Below are 25,820 nucleotides of genomic sequence, written 5' to 3' on the forward strand. Positions count from 1 at the left end.
TTATCACAACAGTTGTTTTTCTGGCTGGAAGCAGCCGAACCCCTTGAGCTCCATACCCACTGCTTGGATTTGATCTTAGTGACAGAGGACAGAGAATACTGGAAGGAGAAAATCATAGGGAAACTTGTGAGCCCCAGAACTTGGTGGAACTGCCTTATTTATCTGGGTCTTGCAAGTTTACCATCTTTGACAGGGTGCAGTCTTACCACTCTTCTATTGCTGTTTTTAATGGAAAATATTTAAGTTTTCTTTCTCTGACAGGTTTCTGCCTTACACAGGCTCTGGCTTTCACAGGTTTTACTGTAACTCCCTACCATCCCATCTCACTCATACATTGGGGTATTTTTGGAGTAAGCTAGACAGCTCTTTTTCCTGGAACAATTGAGAATAGATAGTCACCCCTATGTAGCAGATGCTTTGGTTCCACTTTTATAGTATTTGTTACTCTAAGTTATTTGCACACATATTTGTTTCCCTTGTTTGTGGCAGGAGTGGTCTCATGCTCATTTTATATTCCTTACAGGGCCACGTTTAGGGCCTTTTGCCTTTTCCATTTAATTTGTTGGATGCATGTGCATATGTAAAATTTTTGTTTCAAGTTTGCTCAGTGGTGTTGAATTTTATAGGACTGACTTGTAAAAGTGGAATAAATTCATTCTCTTGGAGAGATCTAAGATTTAAGTGATTAGTCCAGTCTCCTCAAGTTTCAGATGAGGAAATTCCTTTTCAGAGCAGTCCTGCAGTTTGTCCAGTGACTATCCAGTGGTCGGACAGCCAGGATCCTAGATTCAAACTCAAGACTCGTGCCTTAACCCCAGTGCTTTCATACCCTCTCCCATCCTACCTCTGTAAGTCCTTTTATAAACTCATCTAGATATAATTTCACAACCTGAAATGCTGTGGAGCCTGACTCCCTCACTAACATATTCCTTAGGGGAAACCAGCTTTTACTTTGCTATTCTAATAACAATTGCTTAATAATATTCTAAACATTATTAAAGCTGTTCTCAAGCTCATGCAGGTGGGAATTTATCTGTGATGAACACAATTTAATCTCAGTGTGCAATTAGGTGTACTGTTGGGTTATTTGCATAGGAATAGCAGTCCTGTTGGGTTTTGTGTTTATGATGGGCCGGCGCTGTGTCAGACAGGAGAATGCCACAGCATCAGTTCTCCACTGCAGTGGGGAGGGAGCAATGCAGTTGGCATTTTAAAATGTGAGATGCTGCTTGCTTGGTGCTTGACCAGTGGTTCAGAAGAGGCATTCTTCTGTCTTGGAATTTTATTCAGTATACTTAGATTATTTATTTATTTTGGTGCAACGTGTGGAATTTTGTATGTAATGTGTGTATGTTTCTTCCCCTCAGAGCACTGTTATTGGGCCTGGCTTGTAATCATAGCTTGAAGGGGGTTTCTCTTGATCTCAGCAACTGCGAGGTAAGAACACTTTTAGAATATACACTGGAATAGATGATAGCCTCAAAATTGCTTTGTCTTCTTCCCGGAAAAAGTGTGATACTGTGATTCCACCAGGTATAAATGAAACAGAGACACACACGTTATAGAAGGTTCTAATATTCTGTATTTTGTGAGTTTTACAGTCAGAGAACACCATCCAGAAAGCATTCAAGTGTGTGTTTAATGACTTGTTTTTTTCCAGTCTGGGTGCCTGTTGTCTAAGTATTTTATGATGATGCCTTGATATAAAAAGCCATAAACTTGCTTTATCATGATAAGTGTAACATACAGAATTCATTGCAGGGGACAAATGCAAATAACCTAACTTGGATTCAGATTAGGAAGGGAGTGTGAAAAAGGCTTAGAGCTAGACATCTCTTCATTCCTATTCCTGGAACACCATTTTCCTTTCACTCCCCAAAGTCTCCTCTTTGCCCATGGAGCTCAAGTCCAATCTCTTATGTAATTGAGTAAGACTCCTAGTGTTCAACTCTTAGTTTTGCCATTCCTAGCTAGGCAAGCCTCACTGAATTACTTGATATCGATAAATCTCAATTTCTGCATCTACAGAATGGAAATAATATGACTACCTCTTACAGTAGGTTGTTATGAGATTTAAAGGAACTCTTCTTTGAAAACTGTGAAGTTCCAGAATGGTACAAATGGTTAATTGCTCAACTACTAGCTGAGAGGTTGGTGATTGAACCTGGAAGTATCTCATAAGATAGTCCTGGAAGCTTGCTTCTGAAGGGTCACAGCCTTGAAAACCCTATGGAGTAGTTCTACTTTGCACCAATGGGATTGCCATAAATCAGAATAGACTTGAAGGCAACTACTAACAACAATATTGGATAACTACTGACTCATAATAAGCACACAAAGATTATTTGCTTTTGCTCTTTATCTTTTATCTGTCTATGGTAGCGTAGTGCCTAAGGCATTTGACTGCTAACCAGAAGGTTGGCGGTTCAAACCCGTGAGCCATTCCATGGAAGGAAGACTGAGCAATCTACTTCCATAAAGACTTACTGCCTCAGAAACCCAAAGGGGGTGGCTTTGGGTCAGAATCGACTCAGTGGCAGTGAGTTTGGTTTGGTTTTTTATGTATGTATGTGTGTGTTTGTGTGTGTGTGTCTATTTTTCTATCTAATCTAGCTACAGAGTTTCTTCCCTGACTACTTCAGCTCTCTATGATCTTGCTTTTTTCTAATTGTCTGTAGCACTTAGTGACAATGACATGCATTTGAACACTGAAACACAGAGTGTCTTGCACAGTTATTAAATTGGTTCCTATTTGCTTTCCCATCTAGGTTGTAACTTGTCTGGAGGGCAGTGTTTGTGTTTAACTTTGTTTTGTGTTTCCCTTAGCTCCTGCTACAATGCTAGGCACCAAGCCAGTGTTGAATAAGATTAATGCTTTCCATGTTTTAAAAATCTAGAAACTGAAAAGTCTGAAATTATGCAATATAAATTTTTAGTGTAGACTTTTTTATTGCTTTTGAGCTGGGGTGAACACCAACTGTGTGATTTACTACTCTTGTTGTTTTGAAAAAGAACAAAACACATAAGCAAAAGAAACTAACCATTATTTTAATAAAATATATTGGAAAAAAAAAAAAAGAAAGAAACCAACCGTGCATTATGGAATTTTTATGTGTAAAATCATTGATCTCTCATTTCTTATAAAGATAGGCTATAAAATAGAAACCAGCTCTGGTAATATGAATTAATTATCTGTTTACTAGCACTTTATTGAGGTACATGCCAATAATAACAACTATTTTTAGGAGGGAAGAGAAAGAGAAAGAATGGGAAAACTTAACCTAGCAATATAGGCAAACAAACAATAACATCAACCACAAACAAAATTGGTATAAATTGACTATTTTATTAGATCAAAATATAGACTTATCAATGACCTATAATGTGCTTTTACTATTTTGATTAAATATCTTGACTACTACCATTATGAAATTTCCCATTTCATTCTGTAATCAAAGTTGGAATGGCTATATATGACCATGTGGTTTCCATACTTAACACATAAGGAAACTGAGGTCTAAAGAAGCTGAAGTAATTCAGCTTGCCAATAGACGAGACAGAATGAAAATAATAAGGGATATCATTGCTGATGTCAGATGGATCTTGGCTCAAAGCAAAGAATACCAGAAAGATGTTTACTTATGTTTTATTGACTATGCAAAAGCATTTGATTGTGTGGATCATAACAAATTATGGGTAACATTGAGAAGAATGGGAATTCCAGAACACTTAATTATACTCATGAGGAACCTGTACATAGAGCAGAAGGCTGTCATTTGAACAGAACAAGAGGATATGGCATGGTTTAAAATCAAGAAGGGAGTATGTCCAGGTTGTATCCTTTCAGTATACTTATTCAATCCATATGCTGAGCAAATAATCCAAGAAGCTTTACTATATGAAGAAGAATGTGACATCATGATTGGTGGAAGGCTCATTAACAACCTGAGATACACAGACAACACAATCTTGCTTGCTGAAAGTGAGTATGACTTGAAGCACTTACTGATGAAGACTGAAGAATACAATCTGCAGTATGGATTACATCTCAATAATAAAAAAAAAAAAATCCTCACAACTGGACCTTTAAGCAGCATCATGATAAATGGAGAAAAGATTGAAGTTGTCAAGGACTTCACATTGCTTGGTTCTGCAATCGATGCCAATGGGAGCAGCAGTCAGGACATCAGATGACGTATAGCACTGGGCAAATCAGCTGCAAGGGACCTCTTTGAAGTGCTCAAGAGCAAAGATGTCTCCTTGAGGACTAAGGTGTGCCTGACACAAGCCATGGTATTTTAAGTCACCTCATAGGCATGTGAGTGTTGGACAATGAATAAGGAAGACCAAAGAAAAGTTGGTGCTTTTGAGTTGTGGTGCTGGTGAAGAATGCTGAAAGTACCGTGGACTGCCAAAAGATCTAACAAATCTGTCCTGGGGAAAGTGCAGCTAGAATGCACCTTGGAAACAAGAATGGCCAGAGTTGGTCTCACCTACTTTGGTCATGTTGTCAGAACGGACCATTTCCTGGAGAAGGATGCATGCTTGGTAAGACAGAGGGTCGATGAAAGAGGGGAAGGCCCTCAACGGGATGGATTGACACAGTGGCTGTGGTGATGGGATCAAGTATAGTAGGGATTGTGGAGATGGCACGGGACTGGGCAGTGTTTCATTCGGCTTTGCACAGGGTCTCTTTGAATTGGAGATGACTTGATGGCACATACAAAAACAACAATGAAAATAACACTCTCCTGATTCTTATTCCTGTGTTGTTAATAGTAATACTGACTGTAGTAATTATCGGAATATTGCATATGCTTACACATTTGCTTTTTTCAAATAAGTTGATATCATATGCCCAAAGTACACTTATTATATTGCTATGTATCATGTCCCTTAAATGTCTTTATGATCCTATTGGAAATAAACTTCAAAGACACTTACATTAGGTGAACTATATAAAATTGCCAAAATGACCGAAAATTGGTAGTTTTATTTGGTTCAACCAAATGGCTAGTAGTTTTTTTTTTTTTCTCTCTCTCCCCACCCTCCTTTATATATATATATATATATATATATATATAAAGTCATAGCAACTATACACATGGATGGAATACACAGGAATCAGATCAACTGCATCTGTGGAAACAGGCAGTATCTTCAGCCAAAACAAGGCCAGGAACTGACAGTGCAACACACCATCAATTGCTTATATGCAGGTTCAAGCTGAAGCTGAAGACAATTAAGACAAGTTCATGAGAGCCAAAATATGACCTTGATTATATCCTACCTGAATTTAGAAACCATCTCAAGAATAGAATTGACGCATTGAACAGCAGTGACCAAAAACCAGACGAACTGTGGGATGTCATCAAAAACAGCATATATGAAGAAAGCAAAAAGTCATTAAAAAGACAGGAAAGAAAGAAAACACCCAAATGAATGTCAGAAGAGACTCTGAAACTTGTCCTTGAATGGAGATTAGCAAAAGCAAATGAAAGAAATGACAGGGTAATAGCTGAACAGAAGATTTCCAAGAGCATCTCGAGAAGACAAAGTCAATTATTATAATGAAATGTGCAAAGACCTGGGGTTAAAAAGCCAAAAGGAAAAAACACATTCAGCATTTCTCAAGCTAAAAGAACTTAAGAAAAAATTCAAGCCTCAAGTTGCCATATTGAAAGATTCCATGGGCAAAATATTGAATAATGTAGGAAACATCAAAAGAAGATGGAAGGAATACATAGAATCACTGTACAAAACAGAATTTGTCATTTATCTATGTCAGGAATTGGCACGTGATCAAGAACCGATGGTATTGAAGAAAGAAGTTGAAGCTACACTGAAGGAATTGGCGAAAAACAAGGCTCCAGAAATTGACAGAATACCCATTGAGATGTTTCAACCAATAGATGTTATGCTGGAGTCACTCACTCAGCTATGCCAAGAAATTTGGAAGACAGCTATCTGGTCAACTGACTGGAAGAGATCCATATTTGTACCAATTCCAAAGAAAGGTGATCCCACAGAATGTGGAAATTATTGAACAGTATCATTAATATCAGGAGCTCTGGTAGCATAGTGCCTAAGGCACTTGACTGCTAGCCAGAAGCCTGGAGGTTCAAACCCACTAACCACTCCTCGGAAGGAAGGTTGGGCAATCTATTTCCATAGTGATACTGCCTCGGAAACCCAAGGAGGGGTCACTATGAGTCGGGGCCGACTTGACTGCAAACACCAACACACCATCATTATCACACATAGGTAAAATCTTGCTGAAGATAATTTAAAAATAATTGCAGCAGTATTTTGCCAGGGAACTTCCAGAAATGCAAGCTGGATTCAGAAGAGGATAAGGAATGAGGGCTATCATAGCTGATGTCAGATGGGTCTTGACTGAAAGCAAAGAATACCAGAAAGATGTTTACTTGTGTTTTATTGACTATGCAAAAGCATTCGACTGTGTGGATCATAACAAATTATAGATAGCATTGAGAAGAATGGGAATTCCAGAATATTTAATTGTGCTCTTAAGGAACCTGTACATAGACCAGGAGGCTGTCGTTCAAACAGAACAAGGGGATGCTGCATGGTTTAAAATCAGAAAGAATGTGTCAGGGTTGTATCCTTTCACCATACTTATACAATCTGTATTACGAACAAGTAATCTGAGAAGCTAGACTCCATGAAGAACACAGCATCAGAATTCAAGAAAGACTCATTAACAACCTGTGATATGCAGATTATGTAACCTTGCTTGCTGAAAGTGAAGAGTACTTAAAGCACATACTGATGAAAGTTAAAGACTAGTCTTCAGTATGGATTACACTTCAAATAAAGAGAACAAAAAATCCTCACAACTGGATCAATAAGCAATATCACGATAAATGGAGAAAATATTGAAGTTGTCAAAAGATTGAAGTTACTTGGTTCCACAATCAATACCAATGGAAGCAGCAGTCAAGAAATCTGATTTTGTATTGCACTGGGAAAATCTAATGCAAAAGACCTCTTTAAAGTGCTGAAGAACAAGGGTGTCTCTTTGAAGATGAAGGTGCATCTAACCCAAGCCATGATATTTTCAGTCACCTCATGTGCATGTGAAAACTGGAAAATGAATAAGGAAAACCAGAGAGGAGTTGATGCTTTTGAGTTGTGGTGTTGGCGTAGAATACTGAAAGTACTATGGACTGCCAGAAGGTCTAACAAATCCATCCTGGAAGAAGTGCGGCCAGAATGCTCCTTGGAAGCAAGAATAGCCAGGCTTGGTCTCACCTACTTTGGTCATGGTGTCAGAGGGACCATTCCCTAGAGAAGGATATCATGATTGGTAAAGTGTAGGGTCAGTGAAAAAGGGGATGGCCCTCAACAGTAGCTGCAACAATGGGCTCAGGTATAGCAAGGATTGTGGGGCTGCCACTAGACCCGGCACTGTTTTGTTCTGTTGAACAGAGGGTTGCTGTGAGTCAGAACTGAATCGGCAGCACCTAACAACAACAACACAACATACATAATTTTTTTTCTTTTAAGGCAGGAATTCACATCAAATAATTGTTCCCTGGTGGTGGTATTGGCCATTGTTATGTTGACAATTTCAACTCCTGTTGTCCGTTTGTTTATAGATTATATGATTAATGATACTACCAATATGAGGAAACCTTAGAAGTATTTGAGTTGCATATTCTCTCACTATCTCATAATGCGAACCATGATACTGGTGACTAGATTTATTAAATTTACACTTTATATTGCTGGTCATGAAAATTAATAAAATTCAAAATTACTTTTCTAAACTATGTGATGGTGCTTGTCACATTTTGTTTCTTAGCACTAGGTGTCCAAATGTAACTAGGTTTCACTTTGCCCATCTCCATACATAGTTTACCTCTTCTAAAGGTGTTTGGAGCTACAGTATTTTGCGTGTAGAAATGCTTGGTGCTTTCATTATTAACTGATACACTGTTCATTTGGTAGTTCAGTGTTCACGTAACACATTTGGAAAGAAGCATTTATTAACTTGGAAGCTTAAAATCATGCATATATGTATGTGTATATTTCTGTTCATCTTTATGTAGCCACGGTAAATATAATCCACTCTCTGCTCTTAGCATGACAATCAAAATCATGATAGACTATAGCAGTTAACTTCCCTTGGTGATCAGATAAATCTAATCTTTAAAGTCTAAAACTTGGTGAGGAATGAAACTTCTCCCTGACTCCATAATCTTCTTGGGAAGTGATTTCCACAGGGAGGGCTTACTCAAGATAAGGGCCAAATGTCTAAAGCAAAGAGCCGGATCACTTTGAATAGTATATCTCAGCAGTGTCTCATGTAGGCACTTAAGTAAGAGCTTATTAGCACCTCTTGTTGTTGTTGTTGTTGTTATGTGCCGTCGAGTCAAACCCAACTCATAGCGACCCCTCCTTGGGTTTCCAAGGCAGTATCACTACGGAAGTAGGATTGCCCAACCTTCCTTCCGAGGAGTGGCTGGTGGGTTTGAACCGCCAGCCGTCTGGTTAGCAGGCAAGTGTCTTAGCCACTATGCTACCAGAGCTCCCAGCACCTCTTAGAGATGCCCATTTAATACAAATCTACCTAGCCACAGGAACAAAGAACAATCATGAAATACCTTGAAGTCTTTTTATATTTATAACCAAAAACCCAAACACACTGCCGTCGAGTTGATTCGACTCATAGTCGAGTTGATTTGACTCATAGTGACCTCTCCTTGGGTTTCTGAAGTGGTATCTGTATGGAAGTAGATTACCCAATCTTCTTTCTGAGGAGTGGCTGATGAGCTAGCCTTCTGGTTAGCAGTCAAATGCCTTAGGCACTATGCCACCAGAGCTCCCTTTTATATTTATAAGTAAGTTAAATATAAAGCACTCTAAATGCTATATGTAATTCTTGCTCCATACCATATGCTAGTTCCTTTTCTGTTCATCCTTTCCTGTTGAGTTGGCCTTATCATTCTGAGGGTGGGAGAGGGCTTTCTGTATTCCTCTGAATGAGGCATTTGACAGTCATTAATTGGAATAAAAGAGGAAATTTATATTTCTTGCCATTAATATAAAGTACTATATAAATCATAGAGTTGTTTTCCTACAACACAAACATCATTATTATTTGGAAACTTAAGTCTAGTCTTTTGGGCCATCACAGGTTAAGTTACTTACTAAAATGACATCTTGCATTTATAGTGGAACTTCTAAATTTAAAAGGCAAAAAAAAAGAAACTTCAGTTTTCCTTAACATGTTTCATACTATTATGCCATCACTTCATTTCCTTTCCCTTGGTCTTTCAGCCTTTTAGGACAGAAAAATGTTAATGTTCTTTCTATATAAGAAAATGATTCAAAATAGCCTCTGGAGATAGAAGAGTGTTCTAGCTAACAGAGAATACTTTGGAATAAAAAAAAAGTCTCCTTAGAATCCTGGCTCAGCTGCTTGGCTTTTCAGTAACTTAACTTGTTTCAACCTTTATTTCTTACCTGTTGAGTGGGGCTAATAATAGTTTGCAGGGATAGCATTTGGCACGTTGTTGAGCCCAGCATATGTGAACCATTATCTGGGGAGGAATTAGATTACTATGAGAAATTGTATTTTGAATGTTGATTTTGCCTTGCTAAGAATTTTTATATATAAAAGCTTTATAAATATTCTGTCAGTCCTGAAATATTTTTTGGAATTGGCCTCAAAGCTCTTTGAAATCATTCCAGAAGAATCAGTCTCATCAATTTCTAGTCACACCTGGCTTTCAATGTCAAATGTTGTTATTCTCTGAATGACCTAAAAAAAAAAAACAAACTCAACTGCTGTCGAGTGGGATCCAACTCATAGCGATCCCTCCTTGGGTTTCTGAGGTGGTATCACTACAGAAGTAGATTGCCCATCCTTCCTTCCAAGGAGTGGCTGGTGGGTTTGAACCACTAGACTTCTGGTTAGCAGTCAAATGCCTTAGGCACTACACCACTAGAGCTCCCACTTCACTTCCAAAAGGTAAAGACTTGGCACCACTGTTGATGGTCAAAAGAATGTGTGTGTTCCACTGTCCTAGAGATTGATTCCAAAAGAAGTATTTCCAAACTGCATAATGTGGTAGTAGTAATGTTGATAATTGTGTGCAATTTCCCCTTGTATCATTTATCTTAAAGGCATTTATGCATTGTGGTCTATTTTTTTTTTTAAATTTTATGACTTCATAACTATGGAGGAGCGCTGATGGCATAGTGCCTAAGGCATTTGACTGCTAACCAGAAGGCTGGAGGTTCAAACCACCAGCCACTCCTCAGAAGGAAGGTTGGGCAATCAAACTGATTATTTCCGTAGTGATACTGCCACGAAACCCAAGGAGGGGTCGATAGTCATTTAACCAGCCTTAAGATGAGGAGGTAGGTTTGTTATGTGTATTTAGCATCATTGGTGTATCTGCTCATACATTAATGTCCTGTGAGGCCTGAGTATAGAATGGAAAGCTTAACATGTTTCATCTGACAGGAAGCATATGTGAAGCTGTATAATACATGCAAAAATTTGCACCTTGAAACTAACTGTTATGTTCATCCTTCTTCAGTTCTTAATTGCTTTGGCATTCACCTTTGCTAACAGCTGGGCACTCTGAACTGGGTGTTGTCAAACCATTTTCTGTCCTTAGAGAAACCTATACCATTTGCACTTGAAATGTGAAAGTTTCCCAGATAAAAAATTAATTTTTAAAAATAAAAATCTGAGCCCTTGTAGAAGAACAGTAGATAATTTAGAGTTTATATATATATATATATAAATCTATAATATGTGCCATGTCTTTTAAAATAGCAAGTGATCTTGAGGGGAGAAAGTGAATTATTAAAAGTTCTATCTAGATTTTAATTTTCTTTGCTTCTTTTCTCCTGCTTGATGAATATTTGACTATTAGATGTAACTATGCACTTGGAACTATGAGTGACATATGAGATATTCTACCTTCTTTGAGAAGACTCCACTCTTAAAAGAAATGTGATTTTATTTTTAACATTTGAAAAAGCATTCAGCAAAAGTATTCACATTTGCTCCTCTTTGATCATGCTTTCTTTTAAACAATGCTGGTATGTGGGATCCATGCACACAGGCAGGCACAACTTCTAATTATGCAAATTCATTGAAAAGGATTTTCATTTACAGTAATGGAGCAGCTTTTACTGTTTGGGGAAAGCTTTATCTTTTGGGAACTTTCAGGCGTCTAATAACTTGTGAATTCAATATGGTGTTCTGGGTAACAGACAATTAGTTATTTTATTATTTATATTTTTGGTTTTGTATTGGGAGCAAATTTTAGTTGGATATATTTTTCTGACTCTTTACATTTTTACATTTTGCATCAGTAGAGAGTTTACTTCTCCTCTGTTTTTGTTCTACTTACTGCTGATAACATTTTTGTTTTTTCTCCCTGGGCTTGCCTTAGCTTGGCCACTGTGTAAGTACTTTGTCAACCTATATTTCAACTTTATAATTGATAGATCTATGAATTAGGGTATTTTGATGTATTTGATTACCTGTTAACAATTGAAAATGTGTTTTATGTATATATGCTACAAATTTCACCAAGAGTGTTCTGGCGTACATGGGTTGCCATGAGTCAGAATGGTGTTCAGTAAAATAAACCAGTCAGAAACAAAAAGAAACAAAGCATCCACACTTTTAAAATGAAATATGTGAGTCCAACCTTTTGCGTTCTTGGTAATAAAAAAATCATACCCTTTCACAATTTACTCTGAAGTTTATTGCATTAGCTTCATTTCTGCAGATAAACAAAATTGAGCACTTAAATGTCACCTCTGGGAGCTCTGGTAGCATAGTGCCTAAGGCACTTGACTGCTAACTAGAAGGCTGGCGGTTCAAGCCCACCAACCACTCCTCAGAAGGAAGATGGGGCAATCTACTTCCGTTAGTGATACTGCCTCAGCAACCCAAGGAAGGGTCGCTATGAGTCAGGTTCGACTCAATGGCACGTAACAAGAACAACAACATGTCACCTCTATTTTCCATTTCCAAAAATAGATCATTTTTATTCTACTTTACAGTGATAGTAGACAATGTTTCACTGCTATTTGTTAAGTTTTTTAGTGGTCAGTTTTTCAGAAGTGGATGGCCTTGTCCTTCTTCCCAGTCTCTATTATTCTGGAAACTGTGCTGAAACCTGTCCACCATGAGTGACCATGCTAGTATTTGAAATACTGGTGGCATAGCTTCTAACACAATGATCAAAAGTAGACATTTTCTTGTAGAAATTTTACTCTTCAACAGATAAGTCATTATCAGCAAATAAACATTTCAGAGTTTTGCACTTATGTTCATCTCCTCAAAAGTCTTTTTTTTTTTTTTCATGCTCTGAAAACCAGTTCCTTTTTCTCTGTAGTTTTTGGTTAAATTATTTCTTCCTTCAATTTTGGCACAGTCTATGTACACATTCACTTCTGTTAGTATTAATAAGCTGTGACCTGGAACAGGGCTTCTCAAATATTTGAAGACCTTTTTTTTCTTTTGTTTTTTCAAGCCTCCAATCCATTCTAAACCAGTATTTTTCTAAGATATCATATAAATGAATGACTAGAAAAAATTTAAAAGACAAAATATGCAGGGCACCAGTTTTGATTACTAGATTCATCAGACCTTACATGATTACTGCTAATGTTCTTTTAAATGTTTCTCATCAGTTTCTGTACTTTTTTCATCTCAAACCAATAACAGGCTGTTTGCAAACTAGCACCAGCCCACGAAATGCACTTTGACTATGAGGATGTTGGGAGAAGTCTAGAGATGCTGTCTTGGAATGAGTCTATGGGGTGCTTGGGTCAGTGAAGAGCTTATGAGAAAAATAAAATGCCTTAAAGTGAGCCTGGTTCTCATTTTTGGCAGTCGTTCCACACAGCGAGTTAGAGGCCCTTCAGCTATGGACTTGGTCTCGTTTCCTTAAAGGAGGTAGACCAGCCTCACTGGGCTGTGACATTCTCCTTCAGAACTTACTTCGAATAATCTGCTGTCACCCTAAGAAGTAGGAAAGACCAGATTTTAAGCACATTGACTGGACTGTGCCTGAGTAAAGAGCATTCCCAGTGATCTGTGCAAAATTCCACTTATCATTCAAGCAGCCAGAGAAGTTGACAGATCTTGGTCCAAGGCACTGTCAAAATACTTCATTTAAATAGTGAAATAAGGAGCCACTAAATACATCAAATTTGAACAAGTAGAAAGTAGCAATTTGCATTTATAAATTTGGTAGACATTTATGTATGTGTCAGTTTTCCTAAATAAATAAAGAACCTTCCATGCTTCTCAACACATAGTAGGTTTCTAATAAATGACAATTTCTTTACCTTTACTGGATAGTAAGCTTACTGAGCAAAAGGGCCAATGCTTGGGAAACTGCATCTGCACAATTCCTTATACATTTTGTTGTTGTTGTTGGTTGTTGTTTGCCATCGAGTCGGCCCCGACTCATAGCGACCCCTCCTTGGGTTTCCGAGGCAGTATCACTACGGAAGTAGGAATGCCCAACCTTCCTTCCGAGGAGTGGCTGGTGGGTTTGAACCGCCAGCCTTCTGGTTAGCAGTCAAGTGCCTTAGCCACTATGCTACCAGAGCTCCTCCTTATACATAGTGGGAACTAAACAACATTTACTTAATGAAAAAGATAAAAGGTACTGGTTTTATAGGTTGCCCTTGTCTTTGGAGTAAGTTAGGCAAGGAGAAGAGAATAATAATATACTTTTAGTTTTGTAATGCACCAACCCTAATAATATTTTAGATTTATCTAACATATTTTTCTTCTGTGGCTTGAGTTTGTGCAAATCATTTTGTAATCATCTAGTTTAGGTATGAGTCCTTCCTGAAATGGTTGACTTTGTAGTAAGTCTTTATTGTCTCTTTTGGTTGTTTTACTATTAAATAGGTGGAGAATTATAGTTTTAAATCTCTGAGGATCTAGTAACGTACTAACTGTTCGAACTGTATAAAAAGGATTCATTAGATTTATAAAAGTCAGAAATGAAGAAAGTTCTTGGGGTTGACATACACTGTCTTACTGGTGGTGTACTTGGGTAGTCGTCATCTTCTTTATTTCTTTTACTTACATTTTTGGGATTAATGTCAGATATTGTGGTTTGTGAAACAGCATCAGTAACTAATGGTTGGCTCTTTGCCATTGATAATATCTTTTTTGGAGTTGATAAGCTTTCACTTTTCTTTCATACTAAATTTTTTTTTAAGCCTGTCTCTTCAGTTTTTATTTTTGTATCACACTTGGAGCAGGTGAAGACTTAATCTTGTGTTTTGTCTGTGTTTCTCCAGCTGAGAACAGGAGGTGCACAGGTATTAGAAGGCTGCATTGCTGAAATCCACAACATCACCAGCTTAGACATTTCTGACAATGGTAAGTCAGAAATCAGAAAGAAAAGGAACAGAAATGTTACTTGAAGCAAGTTAGTAGAAGGGAAAAGAATCTTTTAGCCCCTATGTGCCAACTCCTTTGAAAGAAAGCTGATACGAGTTCTTGACTAATGGGACTTTTGTTTTTTAAAAAAAGTTTATTTATGGAATAAATCTGTGCTGAAGTCTTAACTAAGTGGATTTCATGGCCAAATATGCAGAGGTCTATACAGTAACATAAGCATTCTTATGTGGTGCAAAAAGTTAAGTGTTTGGCTACTAACCAAAAGGTTAGAGGTTTGAGTCTACATGGAATTGCTTGGGAAGAAAGGCCTGATGATCTACTTCTGAAAACCAGACACTAAAAACCCTTTCGAGCAGCAGTCTCTTCTGGCACCCATGAGTTGCCGTGAGTCAGAATGATATGCAGTAAAATAAACCAGTCAGAAACAAAACATCTACATTGATAAGAAGAAATATTAAAGTCCAACCTTTTGCATTCTCGGTAATAAAATCATACCCTTCTAAAATTTATTCTGAAATTTATTGCATTAGCTTCATTTCTACTGATTGTAGCAGTGTGTTAGCATAAACTTTTAAATTTGCATACCACCACTCACTGTCTTCAAGTCAATTTCAACTCATAGTGACCCTTTAGGACAGAGTAGAACTGCCCCTAAGGATTACCAAGGCTGTAAATTTTTATGGATGCAAACAGCCTCATCTTTCTCCTACAGAGCAGCTGGTGGGTTTGAACCCATGACCTTTTGGTTAGCAGCCAAATACATTAACCACTGCACCACTGGAGCTCCTTTTAAATTTGCATAGACAACTTTAACTCTAGTTAGCTACCTGTGGGTGGTTATGTTTGGGACCTTCTTTCACAGTGAAGGGAAGAAATGAAACTTTCTGCTGCTGTCCATTCTCATTGTCTGCTGACTTTATTTAACTACTATTTGTGTAAGAGATTGAGATAAGTCTTTGTAGAGAGTGAGTTTATTCCTGTGAAATAGTAGGAAATAAAACAGAACAAAAAAACTGCTTTCAACATAAAAAGATAAAAATTCCCAGGTCCCTCATTATGGTACAGTTAGTTATCCAATTATATCTAATCTTTGCTTTACTGTGTTGCATCTGAGAATTTGTTTATACACCTAGATTTTGATTCTCCACTTTGATTTTTTCACAGGTTTAGAATCTGACCTCTCCACCTTAATAGTGTGGCTCAGTAAAAACAGATCAATACAACATCTGGCATTAGGCAAAAATTTTAATAATATGAAATCCAAGTAAGAGTTTTGAATTTTTTTATATGACAATGATGAAAATAACCAGCCTCCTGAAAGCTTTTGATTTGACTCCACTGTCCTCACATCTTTAAAATCTCTTTAGAAATCTGACCCCTGTATTGGACAACTTAGTACAGATGATTCAAGATGAAGAATCAGTGAGTATTACTTTAAAACTTTGGACTAAAATATTGTGTTTGTTGAAATGATTACTAATTATTTTTACTGAGATAATGCTGAGATGCTTTCAGATAATTTTATCTAGGTGTACATCTTCTATTATTGTTTCTTTTTTTATAAAAAGGAATGAATATCAATGTTGTAGTAGATATTGGAATGTATAAAATTTATTTATTCTTCATTTCATTCAACTTATCTCCAATTAAAGGAAAATTGTACTTCACAGAGAAAGAAGCATAAATTTACTCCTAAAATCATCTTTTAGTGAGCCTTACTATTTCCTAATTTCAGCTAAGGCACTAATCTGCAGGCGTGAGTTAACTTTGCGACCTTATATCATGCTGAGAAACATCATTTTGCTAATTTGAATTTCATCTAGTAATTATGCAGACTTAAAATAGACTAAAAAAGTTCCCCATCTTAAATTTCTTCTTGAGCTCTAGTAATCCTTCTTATATTTTATTCCCTTTAATTGCCCCTGGCCAAGACTTGGTTCAGGGTAAAGAAATTTCATTTCACATAGCACCCTGTTTTGCTGCCCTTGGAAATGCATTAAGAAAAGAAAAAGGTATTTTATGGATAAAGTAAGAGCACTCTACCATTAATCCATTTAATTTAGAACTTGAGTGTCTCACATTATCTGTTATTGGTGCTATTTGAGATTTTTGTCTCTTTCCTCTCTTAGTTGCCAAACTCAGCTTTTATGGTTCCTAAAAACCTCATTAGTTTATATTCCTGCTATGAAGATTAACATTATTCATGTTTTGTTACAGCTATTTTGGCAGGTCATGAGGCTAGTTTCCTATATTAATCATGCAAGGTATTCTCCATTGAAAAAAGCAGTATCAGTTCTTCTTTTGAACTCATATGTGGTAATAGCAAATTCCATTACAAAAAGTCAGTTAACTTTTCTAGGAAGGCTTTAAGGAGCTAGGAGAGACAGGAACTGGAATTTTTTTTTTCCCTTACCGTTGGTCACATCATTTTACGAGTTTTTGAAAAGGAGTGTATGGTCCCTGGGTGGCATGAACAGTTTGTGCTTGAGTACTAATTGAAAAGTTAATGGTTCAAACCTACCCAGTGGCAACACAGAGGAAAGGCCTGGCTAACTGCTTTAGTAAAGATTATAGCCAAGAAAACCCTGTAGAGCAGTTCTGTTTTGTAACACATAGGATCTCCATGAGTTGGATGTGACACAGTAGCCACAGGTTTTTTGGTTTGTTTTTGGTTATGAAATGGAAGAGAAGAGAAAATTTTGTTCTCTTGCCTCTTCATTTTGTAAATGTAGTAATTTATAACCTGTGGGTTAGAAAATGAAACTCATTAATTAATTCAAGCACTTCTCTTTGTTCTCATTTGCTAATAAACCTCACATTTTGTTACTCTTATGCTGGATTATTAAAATTAGGTGTGTAATTAGAATATAGTTCATATTTTTCAGAATTATTGATGTTTATTTTACTTATTAAATTTTACTTGAAATCAGTCTGCTTTATCTGGGTTTCTGATTTCCCAATATTGGTTCAGGTTTGAAAGTTTGCAAAAGCTTATATTGCAGAATCATATTTAATATTCATCTTCAAATACTTGTTTCTTAGCACACAATTTAGAAAAAAAATATTATTTTAATGTTCTACTTATTACATGAAAGCCCACTGCCATTGAGTCAATTCCAGTCTTCAAATTCCACTTCTATAATTTTGAAAGTCTCCCACGTAAAGATAATGTTGACATTTAAAATATGTCTAAAAACATATTTGGGAAGGATAAAGTTTGCTGTGTAAATGTGATTTCTGTTGAGGTCTAAGTTTTAATAGCATGCTGCTTATAATGTCATAAAATGAAAAGCATTTTATGTTTGCGTCATTGAAGAATAGGTGACTTTTTTGAAAAGCAATTATCTATTTTTTTTCCCTACTTCCGAATCAGTAATGTACAAAACAATTTAAAATGATTAGGAGTTGACTCTTGTGATAACAAAAGTTCCACCAATAACTGACACAATTGGGCTCATTTAAAAAAAAATTAAGAGTTTTAAATAGTAAAAATAATCTCTTTGGTTTTTACGTTCTGACATTATGAATGTGGAGCTTGCTTTTGACAGTCCATGGAATATTCTATTTGTCCAGTTTTGCATGTTCTGTTGTGTGTGGAAAATCTAGATAGCCGTGGGCTTGAGTGTCGTCTTCAGCTATAGATAATGGTTGTCAGGCTGCTGTGCTCAGCATTATGGGACAGTAACATTGAGGCGCCCTGGTGACAGGGAATCTTGATTTGAAGTATTACATACAAGCTCATGTTGTAACCAGTGGGACAGAATGTGTTTCTCTTGGGAGTGCCTATGGAAAGGAGACAGATTCTCATATTAAACATGTTCAACTGTGAGAAGAAATATAGTAAGATTTCAAATAGTAATGTTACATGGAAGTGTAATAAATCAAGAAGGGATGACCTTATAAATATGCATGCAATTCAGGCTGTTCTATTCACATTAATGACTCTGCCTATTATTTTTAAGTGTTAACTGGGGTGTATTAGAATTTGAATATAGTACTGGAATTGTTGCTTGCTAGCTAGTAGAGTTGACAGTTTTCCAGTTTGAGGAAGAACCTGTAATATATCATTTTTGTAGTAGTTGAAGAGAGATTATGGAAGTCATGAGAGATGTGATTACAGCTTTTTATTAAAGCAATATTACCTCTTTTTTTGTTTAAGTATTAAGTGTCCTGAATCAGAAGCATTTTCAGTTACATTTTTAAAATTTTGCTTAAGTGTAGAAGCTCTAAGAAAATTTAAAATAGCATCCTGAAACCTCTCTGAATTTAAACATATGCAGGATTTTTGGCTGAAGATTTAATTGCCTTAACATTTGCCATGTCATTTAACTTTTAAAAAGTTGATTCTAATGAAAACTAATATTACCTTTTTGAAAAACTGTTGATAAAATAGAGTTAACACAATATAGGTAACACAACTAAAATATAGTTGTCAATTTAACATTTTTCAATTATACAGTTCAATCAATGAGACCAATGATATCAATCATGTTGTGCAATCATCACCAACATCCATTGCTGTAGTTTCCTTAATTTTACCATAAGCTGTATTAAGATTGGGAAACATGATCAGATTTGGACTGTATCACTTGATAGAGCTGTAACAAAACCTGTAATGTTCCTCTGTTGATATCTGAGGCTTGAAACCACCAACACTCTCATTCTATCTCCTGTGCCTTTTTGTAGAAGCACCTTGTATAAGGTGTTGGCTTTAGAATTCAATGTTGAGTGATTGAGTGGACATAGATTACACCCCTGCCTGTGTTTGTGTGTCCTTGTGCAGGCCTCCCAGGAACATCTGTAGAGCTCCAGTCCCATGGGCCACTAGGGAACCTGGTCATAGATGACCTTAAGAGCTGCTTCTGATACCCACTGCCCTGTGGTATTGGAACTGCTTATGAAATAAGCATATGGAATTTCCCAACTTTCTCCTGCACAGCTGCTGGGTTAACAGCTGAGCACTTAAACCATTGCACAACAGGGTTCCTTGCCTGCATTCTGTGGCTTTAAATCTCTAGCTTAAATGGACAGTGAGTGGGGCTGGTTTGGATTTACCACTGAGCTCATATATGAAAGAACTTCATAGTTTATACCAGTTTGACTTACATAATAAAACTTTTAAGTGTGTTTTTTTATTGACACTTACAAGAGAAAACTAAGGGAGTTACGGTCAAAAAAGATCTAGAATAAGCTAATAAAAGCAATATGATGTAGTGGTAAAGAGTGTGAGCTCTGGAATAAGACCTTCTTTCTGTATTTGAATCCCAGTTCATCTACTATATATAACTCTGTGACCTTGGGCAAGTTAATTATCTGCTCTGTGCCTCAGTTTTTCATTTGGGAAACTGGATAATAGTAAACCTATTGCCCTCAAGTTGATTTCAACTCGTAGCACCTCTGTAAGAAGAACAGAACTGCCCTAGAGTTTCCAAGACTGTAATCTTCGTGGAAGGAGACTATCACATCTTTCTCCCACATAGAGTGACTTATGGGTTCAAACTGCAACCTTTTGGTTAGCAGCTGAATGCATTAACCCCTGCACTGCCAGGGCTCCTTGGGTTAATAATAATAATGACTATATATTGACTTGGGAGCTCCGGTAGCATAGTGCCTAAGGCACTTGACTGCTAACCAGAAGGCTGGCGGTTCAAACCCACCAGCCACTCCTCGGAAGGAAGGTTGGGCAATCCTACTTCCGTAGTGATACTGCCTTCAGAAACCCCAAGGAGGGGTCTCTGTGAGTCGGGGCCGACTCGACGGCAAATAACAAATAACAATATATTGACTTACTGGGAGGGTAAATGAATAAATATATGTACATGGTTAGTAGCTCTGGTAGCATAGTGCCTAAGGCATTTGACTACTAACCAGAAGGCAGGTGGTTCAAACTCACCAGCCACTCCTCGGAAGGAAGGTTGGCAATCTACTTCTGTAGTGATACTGCCTTGGAAACCTAAGAGGGGTCACTGTGAGTCAGATCTGATTCGATGGCAGGGAGGTGGTTTTTTTTTTGGTTTATCACCTTATATGAAAAACAAAATGGAGAAGAATGGACAGTAAAGTCATACTGCAGCTAAGAGATTTTTGTGTAGTTTTTGTTTATTTGGTATTGTCCTCCAAAGGGAATACCTGGGTACTGCAAATGGTTAGTACTGCACTGCTAATCTAAAGGTCCAGGGGCTCCTCAGAAGAAAGGCCTGGTGATCTACTTTGGAACAATCAGCCACTGAAAACCCTGTGAAGCACAGTTCTACTCTGATGCACATGATGCACATGATGACATGATGCACATGATGACTCTGATGCACATGATGACATGTTGAGTCAGAATTGACTCAATGGCAATGGTATTTTTTTTCTTCCGAAGGAACTGGCATTGGCCACCCTACACGTCTTTCCACTGCTTCCCCAAGATGAGAAATGGCAGCTATTGAACATTAAAACACCAGTTCTCTAAGTTTGACGCTAGTTCATTTTATGCTCAAAACTTCCTATGTCGTTCATCAGTGTCTTTTAGCCAGCAACTGCAAAATCAGTCACTTCATGCATTTGCATTGAGTACATCCTCTTATAATTCTGCTTTGAGTTGAGCCATAAATCGTGATTGCTGCTTTGAAGAGACTGTTGTGAGTGCTGCATGTTTTTCACTCCACAGCCGCTGCAGTCGTTGTCCCTGGCAGACTCAAAACTCAAGACTGAGGTCACCATCATAATCAATGCCCTGGGAAGCAACACCTCCCTCACTAAAGTGGACATCAGTGGAAATGGGATGGGGGACATGGGAGCAAAGATGCTGGCCAAAGCACTACAGATCAACACCAAGCTCAGGTATGTAGGATGGACCCTGAGCCCTTCATTCTAAGGAAAGTTAAGCATTGGAGAGCAGGCTGGTGGGGGCTGGGGAGGCTGGGCTTCCCATGAGGCATCTAGGAAGAAGAGGCAATGTCAAGTCTTTTCAAGGTATTGGGGAGAGTGTTCCCAAATTAGACACTGTGATCACTTTAGACTATTGTCTTAATTATTTCCATTGTAAGGTAAAACCTGATCTCTGTGAGCAGATGTTGGTTCCTACTTCATATCAGTGTGGACAGCTGACCAGTGTGTGAGTGAAGACAGTGTTTTGTAGGCTTATGTGTTGTTGTTGTTGTTGTGTGCCGTCTAATCGGACCCAACTCATAGCGACCCCTCCTTGGGTGTCCAAGGCGGTATCACTGCGAAAGTATATTGCCCCGTCTTCCTTCCGAGGAGTGGCTGGTGGGTTTGAACCGCCAGCTTCTGGGTAGCAGTCAGGTGCCTTAAGCACTATGCTACCAGAGCTTGTGTAGACAGCACCAAATGAGTAGAGCTGGCAAGCAATAATAGGAGGGGCTTTGTGTGCTTGGTTTGCATGTTTGTGAACCTGTTATGGATTGAATTGTGTCCTCCAAACATATGTGTTGTGAATCCTAATCACTATGTCTGTGGTTGTAATCGCATTTGGGAATGGGTTGTCTTTATTATGTTAATGAGACATGATTAGTATAGGATGTGTCTTGAGTCAATCTCTTTTGATATATAGAAGAGACTGAAGAAGCAAGGGAAAGAAGCAGAGATGGGGAAGAGAGATGCCAAGCCATGTTAAGATTGCCTAGGAATAGACGCTCAGAAGAGATAAGGACCTTCTGCCAGAGCTGACAGAGAGAGAAAGCCTTCCTCTAGAGCTGGCACCTTGAATTTGTACTTTTAGCCTTTTTAAATGTGAGAAAATAAATTTCTGTTCGTTAAAGCCACCCACTTGGGGTATTTCTGTTATTGCAGCAGATAGCAAAGATAGAGCCCAGGGCCTTATCTTCCACTTGCTACCCCTGTCACTATAAAGACTTAAAATGCAAGGGGAGTACAGGAAATCCATTGGTTCAAAGGCACTGTCCAGCAGTCTGGTGAGTGAAGAGTCCATTTGCATTGCTCTCAAAGGGCTCTTTACTAATACTTCCCTTGCTCTCGAGCCTAAGTCAGAGTCTGAATCTTACGTGTCTAAAGCCAAACACTGCAGGAATTTCTTTGAAGGTCAGCATGTACATAAAGAAAGAAAGTCATCGAGATTAGGAATGGAAAGTAAAGAAGTTCTGAGACTGGGATCATCCCCACAAATAAAAGCCATTTCATGTGTCAGGATGAAGTGACAAGTCCTAAGATACCTTTGAGGTATATACATACTGGAGATAAAAGAATACTTTTACTCAAAATAGATTTTGTGCTTAAAAAATAAGCAACCACCATTAATAGTAATGGAGGTTTTGCCAGCCAAGTGAGCCAGGTGCTACCCATTCCTGGGGTTGCTAATCACACCAGGTCAGGATGAGGATGAGGACAGGAGAAAATACAGTAAGATCCCCTTCAGTTACCTAGAATGGAAAAGGTCTCAGTACCTGAAATGTTTAATGTTGGGCAAGGGGCTGTTCAGCATCTTTTGTAAATAGTTTCAGACATGAGTACTGGAATACTATTGGGAGACTATCCGAGAAATCCAATTTTAGAGTTTTCCAACTAGTAAATCATTGGATAACTTAATGATAAGTTAATACATGTACTGTTGCTTTTAGGTACAGTTTTTTTCCTACTGCTTGAGAATGAATGTGTTTAAGAATCTAATGTTGGAGGAAATGCTCATCCTTGCTTTGTTTGAAACAAAGATGAACATTATCCCTTGCTCACATCATGCTACTGTACTGAAATACCCAGCCAGTGTTGCCTCTAAGAGATTTATATTCAGTGGAAGAATTTTCCTTCTTTCCTTAGTGTTAAACTGCTTACGTAATTTGGTTTTCAAACAGGACTGTAATTTGGGACAAGAACAACATCACTGCTCAAGGCTTTCAAGATATAGCTGTTGCTATGGAAAAGTAAGTTTTAATTAGAATTTCTTTCTGGAAAACTACAAAAGAGCCAGTGATCTCTATGTTATCTATGGGGTAATAAAAGTACCAATAGGTTGGGAAGCAGGAAATCTGGGTCTGGGCATAGTCTACTGCTTACCAGCCACAGGACCTTGGAAGACATTGAATTTCTTCTGGTGTGAATTTCTTCATCTCTAAAAGGGGCCAGAAATACCTGTCCTGCTGAAGATGCCATGTTGTCTTGAAGACTGAATGAAATCAGTGGAAGAGTTCAGTGTGACGATTGCCTTATTTCCTCCTCCCCTGTAGTTTCACAGTCTGTTTTCATGGGTCTTGCTTTTTTGTCCATTCTAACAACTTTGAAGCCAGTGATGGAATAAAGCTGAGATCCAAAAAGTAAAATTGAAATTGAGAAATGGTCAGCCCAGGATTAACTTATATCATTATCATAAATGGCTTTCTCTATTACTTTAATAACTAAAGTCTGTAATTAATATTTAATGTTAAATTTACTTTCCTCATGTTTTCAAAAAACCAGTAAAAGAAATGGAAAAATAATACTTTATATGGGTGAGAACAATCTTAGCTTTTCAATCTTCACACTTTTTTACATAAAGGCAGAAATGGTTGAAGCAGATTGAAAACATTAAAAATGAGAGATTATAAAATGTAATAAATACTTTTTTTTTTTTGCTTTTAGAAATACCTTTATTTAGAATTTTCCTAAAGTTCCTCTATATTGGTAATTTCTCTTTTAACAACGCAAATACTTAGGACGGAGAAGGAAATACCCAGGGAACACACATAATTTAAAACTTTTTTATTTAAGAAACAAAACACAACCCCCTTTCACCAATAGATCAGAAGTTTTGCTAGAATTACCATTTGAAAAAAACAATGACTTATTAAACAGATATAGAATAATTAAAACATTTAAGAGCCTGGCTAACATCAAGCACAAACCACGTACATAAAAAACGAAAACCCAAATGCACTGCCATTGAGTCATACCCAACTCATAGCAACCCCTCCTTGAGTTTCCAGTGCAGTATCACTAGGAAAGTAGATTTCTCAACCTTCTTTCTGAGGGGTGGCTGGTGGATTTGAACCACCAGCCTTCTGATTAGCAGTCAAATACCTTAGGCACTATGCTACCAGAGCTCCTAACCATGTACATACTGAGATTTAACTGGTTAGTTGAGAGTTACAACTTCAAATAAGACAGTAATATAATAGGGTTGTGTTAAATTAAGTGGAATGCAAATCTCTATAGACTGTTGTTTCCTGGGAAAGTAGTATGAAGATCACAGTTTGCTAAGCTTCAACCAGCTCCAATAAACAGTCCAAGTCATTTGCTTTAATTTGTCTGGGCCTGGCATCTTCTGGAGCAGAGGAGAAAGTTTGCTCATTACTTTATGTATTTCCAGATTTCCCTCCATATATGAGACCTCCTAGGAGGAACTTTCATGCCCAATGTGATGTCATGACACAATCCAAGACCAAGCATTAGGAACCTTTCATTCAGTTCCCAGATGTGTCACCAATAAGCCTATGATCTTGATCCAAGTATCTTTAATTCTTTCTTGATATGAACAAATTGAACTATATTATCCTTAACTGCCTTTCAACTCCAAATCCCATGGTTCTACTTTAGTCAAAAGGTTAAAAGTGCTGCCACCACATTAAAAAGGTTCAGCCCCTCAATTCTTTATTTTCTATTCTGACCCTGTTGTTGTTGTTATATGCCATCGAGTCGGACCCGACTCATAGCGACCCCTCCTTGGGTTTCCGAGGCAGTATCACTACAGAAGTAGATTGCCCAACCTTCCTTCCGAGGATCCTGACCCTAGGCCATAGCTAAACATGAGAAAGCAGCTTACACCATCCAGTCCCCAGGACCACCTCTCCCAGGAGCCCTCCATGACTATAGACACACCTGTAATTACTCGTGTTGCACTTGAAGACCCCTAAATGGGAACATTTATTTATAAATAGTTGTATTTTGGTGCTGACGGCACAGTTGCCACCCTGATGTAAACCACCAGCCAGATCCACGAAGCTGAAAGCATGCTTATTCAGTACTCAGATCATTTCCAGATTGACAGCCGGAGCCTCCTATTATGTACATTGTGCACCAAGATGCCAAAACAATTCAAAATCACCTTTAGTTTAAATCAGCGATGCTGGTCTGGATTAGAGAAAGATAAATCTTCAAGTCTGTTAAAAAAGACATAATGACTTTTAGTTTTACTTGGCTGATTTCTTTAAGCCAAACAAAAACAATTTTGTTGAAATAAAGTTAAGATAAAAGCTGAAATTATAGAAATATAACTTTATAGAATGTGTTTATAATATATAGAAATATTATATATTTTATTATATGTATTTTGCATTAAGGGTACATTATACAGTGTTTTACAACAATATTTTTATATTCAAAGAGTTGTATTTGTATATATTATACACACAATAAGTTGGTCTGGATGATTATTTTCTTATTAGGTAATTCCTATCTA

The 25,820-nt window shown here is 37.5% G+C and overlaps 1 protein-coding gene across 1 annotated transcript in view; it reads left to right on the top strand.

Moving 5' to 3' along the window:
* CARMIL1 (capping protein regulator and myosin 1 linker 1) overlaps window positions 1-25,820 on the top strand; it is a 295,366-nt gene that overhangs the window by 113,172 nt on the left and 156,374 nt on the right. Inside the window, exons 13-18 of the mRNA XM_042782185.1 lie at window positions 1,368-1,437; window positions 14,326-14,407; window positions 15,593-15,692; window positions 15,796-15,850; window positions 21,084-21,256; window positions 23,242-23,310. Coding sequence (XP_042638119.1) covers window positions 1,368-1,437; window positions 14,326-14,407; window positions 15,593-15,692; window positions 15,796-15,850; window positions 21,084-21,256; window positions 23,242-23,310 — 549 coding nt within the window. The remainder of the gene's footprint in view (window positions 1-1,367; window positions 1,438-14,325; window positions 14,408-15,592; window positions 15,693-15,795; window positions 15,851-21,083; window positions 21,257-23,241; window positions 23,311-25,820) is intronic.

This window comes from Orycteropus afer, unplaced genomic scaffold (genome assembly GCF_000298275.1).
Source record: "Orycteropus afer afer isolate SDZICR_OR568_19922 unplaced genomic scaffold, OryAfe1.0 scaffold00255, whole genome shotgun sequence".
In the NCBI taxonomy this organism is placed as follows: domain Eukaryota; kingdom Metazoa; phylum Chordata; class Mammalia; order Tubulidentata; family Orycteropodidae; genus Orycteropus; species Orycteropus afer.